We start from the raw sequence: 8,336 nt of genomic DNA on the forward strand, positions 1-8,336 counted from the left end.
TATATATATATATGTATTACAAAATTAATTCTCTCCAGGACGGAGCTCATAATTCAAATTACTCATGTGTAAAATCAATTTTCCCCTGTGAAATATATTAAAATGCCACAAATTATTTCTGTTACACCCGCCAGATAAAAATATGTAAATAAAAACTGCAGTTTATTTTGCTACATGTTTGTGAGTAAAAAATCTGCTTATAAGTTATGTATATTGTATACAAACAAAATATAATAGAATGTTCCACAATAAATTGGTTTTATTAATAATAATTCACAGCATTGACCTTCGAGATCAGACAACTTGAATATGCTGACATATTCAACATATTCAAGGTGGGGAAAAGAGGGTGAACTGAATAACTGAATCTTACTTATAGATCTTTGCCCTTTTTGTCATGCTTTCTAACCCTATAACAACATCTTTTCCAGTGCTGCAATGAGAAGTAGATCATATGACCTCAGGAGATTCGCAGTACCACCAGATGTTTGCTAATCCCTTATGGCTAGTCTGAAGGAGTTGCATGAGGGCGTGGCAGGGAAGGGGTGCTTTATGAGGAGGAAGCTCAGAAGCTTAGAAACTGCAACTGTGTCTCAAAGACGGTGCTAAGTCTACCCAAGAATTTTGCACAACTAAATGGTTGCCACGGGAGACTAAAGGATTTCTCAAACACGTGCGAAAGAATCAAAGCAACCCTTTGAGGGAATAACATTACACCATAATAAAAGTCAGCTTTAAATAATACTGCTCCTTTGAAAACCTATCCAAAAAGGTCTACTCCATTTGTCCTTTCATTGTGTTTCTGAAATTAGTTTGGCAAATGTCATTAAATATGGTATTTACCCTATTAGATACATAAATAATAATAAAAAAATAACATAAAGAGATTATAATATTATAGGAAATCAGTTTCTAAATCTACATTTGAAATGTCTGTTAACAATTCTTTATTGTTAAGATGTTTAAATGTATGGTGTAAACTACAATGTAATTGTAAAACTTTTTATTGAACAAAGCTCAAAGAGCTTTTAATTTGATGTTTCCAACCAGAAGTAATTCGGGGTTATGTTTTTCGAGTTTTGATGGGAATTGGGATAACCTTTGACGTATGAAAGATAGCAGACAGAAATACTGTAATTCCAGCTACTGAAGAGGCTGCCAGGTGATCAAGCAAGAACACAGTTAATGTTGTTTACTTGAAAAGGTTGAGGTAGGGCTTTTCCCAGTAATGTCTATCATCTAATTACCAAATATTTTAAGCTACAAGTACTGCTGCAGCATCTAAACCCATAAGTAAAAGGCTGTGTTTTTGTTTTTGATCAGTTCTGTCGCTTGTTGAATCCAAATAAACGTACTATGTGCTGCTAAATGACAGTCTTCGATTCAGAGTGTCTTCGGTAAAATCTCTACTTAGGCTAGAGAAGGTTTGGAAAGGATGTAAACTGTCAAATTTTCCACTTGTTCTCCTCCTTACCTGCATGCCTCCACTTGACTTCTTATGATTCAGCAGCAGCTCCACGGCTCCCACCACTTCCTTGCGGATCGCGTGAAGCAGGGCATCACCGACGTAGACACTGAAGCTCAGCAAAAGCTCAATGATTTCCAAATTCTCATTCTCAATGGCAATGAGCAGAGCCGTGCGGCCAAGGGGGTCAATGCAGTTGATGTTGATCTTAAAGTAGATCTCTGCCTCCTGAATAGAAAAATATGGAGCCATGAGATGAAAAGTTTGTTAGTTTCAAATGGGCTGTTCTCAACCAGTTGATTTTTTTCCCCTCTTTTACCACTCAAGGAAAAAGACTGCCTTGAACTATCTAGAAAAGAACTGGAAATTGAATCATCTTTTTTTTTTTCTTTTTTTGTAGGCAATCGGACAAGAATAAGTCTTGTTCACTTAGTTAAAGGGGAACAAGGAACACTTTAAAAGAAGACTTAATCAGTGCAACTGTAAAAATGTCAGTGGCTGCTACAGAGTGCAATCAGCAGTTATGAGAGAATTTATTAAAGCTTAAATTTGTCCATTTTTTTTTAAACCTCTAGTTCAAGTCCAGACTTTGACAGCTTTGATCCTGCCACCTTTCGATGCATCTTTGCTCCTACACACTTAAACCAGACAGCTCAATTCCCTGAACAGGATTCATTCAACTCTGCAGAGACCTGCTAAGGAGAAGTTAATTTGATCCAGGTGTGCTAGAGAAGGGATTCATCTAAAACTTAGAGGAGGGTGGCAATCGAAGAGTGGACTTTGGCACCCCATCACTAGACCGTGTTACTTGGATCACTAATAATCAATTTTACTACAAACTGTACATTTAATCATAAAAATTATGACAGAAAACAGAAATGTAGTGTCTCTCTTCTGCAACAGGTCTAACAGGTGTTAAAGTGGTTAACCAAATGGGAAAATAGCAGCTTTTATTCTGTAAATGATTCCATTTCAATGTTTTACGTTTAGCTCAAATTACAATCCTTTCTATGGCGAACTGTTAATTCAAAATTAAATAAATAAATACCTAAATGCTGTTATTAATAAATACTTCATCAAATAAATAAATATCCCCAAGAAATAAAAAAAATATGCATAAAACATATTTTTTTAATGGAATAATTTGTAATTTGGATATATGAACATTAAATAAAAAAAGTCCCTGAAATACATAAAGCAACTTTACAAAAATTTTATAAACTAAAACACAATTAAGAAATAAATAAGTATATAGATAATTCCTCAAATAAATCAGTCTTCAAATAAATAGATAAATAAGTCCCCCATTAAACATTTTTTTAGTATTTATTTTTGTTTTATTGGTTGCATTTGTGTATTTGCTATTAAATAAATGAAATCAATTTAATTTGAAATCAAATGGCTCCAACTGTTCACGACTGCCACGTGTAGATATCCTTTTCTCCATTTGTAATTACCAATAATCACTTCTACGAACCTCCAGGGCTTGTTTGACACTGGCGTAGTCTCCCTTCTCCACAGCTCCGAGGTAGGCTTTTTCTAACGGCGACAGCTCCGACTCAGCCCGCACAATTCGTAACGGGATGCGGTCCCGGTATGAAGAGCTGTCAGTCCTCCGGTAATACAGCTGTGACATCTCCCAAGGATTCAGCTTACTGGCACCCTACTAACACTGCTACAGCTGCTGCCAGGCTGAGGGACTTCACACTGCAAGAAACAGAGGAAAAAGTGTTAGGAAGAGAATGAAGCTGTTAGTGCTCACTTTCACTTGCATGGGAAGAAGGAGGGAAAAAAAGGTGAATACCTCAAAGGTTATGATGAATAACTGAGCTGGAGCAGAATTTACAAACGAATCATTAAAAAGTAATGCTATTAATGGATCATAGGGACAAAATAATATATCTGATAAATGAATTTCCTCATAACATATTTCTGCATTGAATGATTTAGATTTTTTTCTTTTAACCAGACTTAGAAATTTTATAATACATGTGTAAAATACCAATCCCGTTTTTAAGCTTCAGTTTCAACACAAATTAAAAGAACACAAGAAAACACTATTAATAACTAAAATTGTCATAAACTAAACAGAAGAGCATCTTAAGCATTGTGCGTCATAATGTATTACAAGTACATTAAATTATGTCGCGTCGCGTTGCTGGTAATTTGAGAATCTCAACTCAAAAAATTGTTTCCTTTTTCTGAAGTCCTGTATCTAAGCAACCCACTTAAAAACAGGCACATGAGTCAGACAAGGTGTATAAAAAGAATTAAAAAATGATGAATGTTAGTCAAGATGTATTAGTTTCATATTACTTTTAGAGAAGTACAAGTTCACCAATGCCTAATAAGCCACTCTTTCTTATTTCCTCATGGTCTCAGGACGACTCATTATCATTACATTAATGAGCAGCAAATTAGTCCATGAAGGGAGAGAGAATAACAGCTTATAATTAGCATAGCATATGTGTAAATATATGCACATTTTCACTAAAGCTTTAGGTCCTAAAAGTTGTTCTTGAACTGAAACAGTTGAATGCTTGTTATGTGATTATTGGGTTTATAGCAAAAAGTAATATGACAAGAAAAAATTATACCCGGGGGCTTTTTGTCAGTGTCTATGTTCCTAGGCTCTGAGTCGTAATCTCAAAATGTACCAAGTTACCTATGAGATAAACATCAGCAAGAAAGCATTTCATTCTATTTACAAAATTAACAGAGATATTTTACTAAAACTGAGGACGTGAACATTTGGTTTATTAATTCAGTTTTAAAGGTGGGACAATTTTTTTCTCTAAAAAACGAGGGAAAACTGTCAGTGACAAGTTTTGACCTTGAGACTTAATGATATCCATAGTAAAAGAAAGGTGAGGATAATACAAGATCCCTGCAGGGCTCTAGCTAGATTCTCAGCTGACAGAAGATGGCACCTTCACCTTAATTAGCATTTGTTTGTTGGCTAGCTAAGCTGACACACATGCACATGAAGTGCTTCTTTGTAAATAAATAACTAAATAGAAGATTGGAATAAAAATGTAGATAGTGTACATCTACACTGGAGTGACAAGCAGATCAATTGATCTGTGCCCAGGGGCTCGACTGCTACACGGGACAACTAGGGGGCTGAAGGTCTAGGGCCTTAAACAGCTGCTTAGTTTGCTTTGTCTTGGGCTAGCTTTGTTGTCTTGTTGTTATTCCAGACATATTCACTATTGCTTTAGGCATACTTAAAATAAATCTTTACTGCCACAATAGAAAGAGGAGAGAGAGGAAACATTAGATCAAAGACCTGCAGCAGGGACAGTGTTGCAGGGTTACGGGGAGATTATAGGTTCCTAAGAAATGAGATCTTATGGTGTCTTGCTGGACATTTTATGTTTGGTGTTGCTCTTTCTCACTTAGGGGTCTACTGGCTTACCCTGTAGATGTTTCAGGGTAATTGTGTCAATTCGGCCAGTTCTGAGATGATGGTTACACCCCTAGGTTAGAGGGATTATAGTAAAAAGAAAAAAAAAAGTTTACTGTCTCAACCAATGACACGAGCGAACTTGAGTTTTTGTTATTAAATTCCATTTTTGAGCTTGAGATAATTTCTGATTATCAAGAAACATAAACAGATGAAAAATAACTATGCTTATGTCATGGGCGTCCAGCTCTAATCCTCAAGGACTGGTGTCCTGCCAGTTTTAGATGAATCTCTGCACCAACCCAGCTGGTTTAACACTTGTGCATGCGAGGACTGAGGCAAACGTAGGACTGTGGCAAATGATACAAGTTTTACGTGTGTGGGGTCGGTTGGACCCCATTTGTAGACACAAGGGTTAAATGGTCCAACGACATCCTCAGCATGTCAACATTCTGCAGAGGTCTGCAAATGAGCCATCATTTGAATCAGGTGTGTTGGACAAGCGAGAGGACTAAAACATACAGTATACCAGCGTTTGTATATTATATACAATAAGAGTAAGTTATGCTGAAAAATATTATATATATTTTTATTTATCTGTACGTCTTTTAGGTAGGTTTCCTGGATGACGGTGTCATAAGGTATCTACTGAAAAATTAATATCAGTTGATGACTGATCTATTTCATTCACTGAACTGTCACTTGTCTTGAAAGTTTCAATACTTGTTTCACAGAAATAAGCACAAAAACAGTCACTTTAAATAACAAAAGGCACTTCTATGGACAATGTTTTTAAGCTCTGCTGCTTTCCATGTTTTGAAGTCCAGTAAAATTGAGAAAAATGTTTTTGTTTTTTTTCTTAATACACATTATGTAATAAACAGACACGGACTAGTTTTTAGCTTGTTTTCTCAGCCCTCTAAACCTTACACCATATAATGGGCAGTTCATTACAGTTTGAAGTGCAGATTGTCCATGCATTGGCAGATCGTAAAATTCCCACACATACTCATTGAAGCTCTTATAGTTGTAAGTGTATGGCTGTATTCAGTGGCATCATAACATGATGTAAAAGTTACAGAGCTCAGGCAGCAAAAGCTGAGAGGATTTGCAATATATTTAAAGGAGCCACTTTGAAACTTGCATATATATATATATATATATATATATATATATATATATATATATATATATATATATATATATATATATATATATATATATATATCTGTGTGTGTATGTATATACATAGTCTATTTTTAACTGGATGCCACGTTTATTTATTGTTGTTGATATTGCTTTTCTGTTCAGGTCAGGCTGAAAGCTGCCCTTAGTTATTTAGAATTTACAACTGAAAAACAAACCTTTGGGCTGTTGAACATTGGAACATCGTCCTCGAAGATCAAGGTTCTTCCTTTGGAGAGTAGCATAAAAAAATGTCTATCTCAACTTCTCAAATTCAGAGCAGATGACGGATTCATGAGAAGCGCCTCCTTGATGATATGTTAGTGCCCTCAGTAGCCAGTTTGTCTTTATTCTGTTTATCTGCTTCAGTCTGCATCCTCCACTGTCGTTTTTTTGTCACTTCGCCGCACTTCTGAATACATCCTGATCCCGTGCGTTTTAATTTCCATTCGGTCTTAATGCGCGTCAAAACATCACATTCATCTCACAGCGCAAAACAACAAGAAGAAAAAAAAATCCCGGTAAAAAGGAAAAAAGAAAGAAAAAGAAAGAAAGAATTTTAAAAAAGCCACGAGTTCACGAATTTCCAGGGTAGAACAGACCTAGTTCTGCAACACCTCCACTTTACCCCCTGGGGTTAATTTCCACCAATGTGCATGTCCGATTCGACTTAATCCACCTGTTGGGGGGTGACTGAGTGGAAAGCGGAGGTTCCAGAAATGAACGCAGAGTTTCCAGATGCCTGGCAGGCGGTCTGCAGAGCGAGCGCTGCTGCAGACGGGTCGTGCGCACTTGGAGACGCATTGAACAGTGTGGCACTGCAAGAGAGAGGGGGGGAAAAAGCATCAGCCAAACGAGCAAGTCCGATATACCCTTTATTCCCATACAATGATATTTGACATATAATTCAAGCTTTATAATCAGCTGCGTGCTTGAAATTATTTGAAAACGACAGGATAGATTATCGACAAAACTAAACAAAACAAATTGTCCAGTAAGTATGTACCTGTAGCTCGATGACATTTGGAAAGCACGATATTATACAGATGTATATCAATGAATTGTATTATACTCAAAAAGTACATCTATTTCAGTACTACAATTAAAAAAAATAAATAAACAGATATCATGTAGAATTATCTTTCTTTATTTCTTAAAATTTTCATGAAAACCCAAAATTCAGTTTATCATAAAATTAAACAAAAAGATCAACAAAAACACACATGACAAACAGCTAATAAAATATAGAAAATAGAGTATAGTAAGCCCCAAAATAGTTTGTTATTCTGGCAAATTTGAAAATAAAATTATGATTATTCAAGAAACTGACATTGCTTAGAAGGGGGGAAAAAATCAACATTAAACAATGTTTTGATTTCCAATTTGCTAAAAATGGCATGTCAGTCTTAAAGTCTTAAAACACAAAGTGCTGTACATAATCACTTATCTATCCTTTCAACAGTGTCATTGTTCCTACGTTTCAACATTTTTTTTCCTCTAACTCAACTTTCCAGAAATATGACTTCAAATAGTTTAAGAGTTGGCTTCAGTGGCGCATAAAGTGGGCATGCAGCGCATGCAACGCATAGGGGCGCTGCACCAGAGGGGGCGTCAAAACCCCGTCTGGAGTGCGCGGGGCGCCGATGATATTTTCACATACACTTAAGCGCCCTTTCGCTCCTTCACCTCGCGCACATAACAAGGTAAATGTAGCAAGTTTTACCTTTCACGTACCTTCCTTTGGGAAAGGGGCGGATTTGAGCTTTTGTAATGCAAAAAGTATAGTTGAGGTTGTCAAAGATGGTTGGTTGGGAAAATTACAAGTACCTATTTTTCAGACTATAAGCCGCTACTTTTTTCCCCACGTTTTGAACCATGCGGCTGATAGCCCGCATGGGCTGTGGATTTTTCTTCAACCACCAGGGGGCTCTTTAGCAGAAAGTGAATCATTTGAAGTTAACATTTTAAATCAAAGAAGAAAGCGCTGAACAATGCAGAAATATGTTCAAACTCATATCCGTTGTCATGGAAACCACATGACAACAGATATGGTTGTCATATCCTTTGCCGCTTTTAAGTTGAAATCCATGGTTGGGCTCTGGAGACGCCCGCTGTGTCCTTAATAGCAGATTTCTTGTGGAAAACCGAGAGCGGTGGAGATACAAGCGGTACAAGCTGGTGCGGCTTATATATGTAAGTTTCCAGTAAAAATAAATAAATAAATAAATAAATAAATAAATAAAATCTTTGTGGGTGCGGCTTCTAGTGAGGTGCGCTCTA

At 36.4% G+C, this 8,336-nt stretch overlaps 1 protein-coding gene across 1 annotated transcript in view; it reads right to left on the reverse strand.

The window, feature by feature from the left end:
* LOC103140219 (short transient receptor potential channel 4-like) overlaps positions 1-6,873 on the reverse strand; it is a 28,284-nt gene extending 21,411 nt beyond the window's left edge. The window contains exons 1-3 of the mRNA XM_007555236.2: positions 6,236-6,873; positions 2,943-3,172; positions 1,475-1,693 (exon numbers count right to left, since the gene is read on the reverse strand). Coding sequence (XP_007555298.1) covers positions 1,475-1,693; positions 2,943-3,101 — 378 coding nt within the window. The 5' untranslated portion in view covers positions 3,102-3,172; positions 6,236-6,873. The remainder of the gene's footprint in view (positions 1-1,474; positions 1,694-2,942; positions 3,173-6,235) is intronic.
* Positions 6,874-8,336: the final 1,463 nt, after the last annotated feature.

This window comes from Poecilia formosa, unplaced genomic scaffold, assembly GCF_000485575.1.
Source record: "Poecilia formosa unplaced genomic scaffold, Poecilia_formosa-5.1.2 Scaffold3, whole genome shotgun sequence".
In the NCBI taxonomy this organism is placed as follows: domain Eukaryota; kingdom Metazoa; phylum Chordata; class Actinopteri; order Cyprinodontiformes; family Poeciliidae; genus Poecilia; species Poecilia formosa.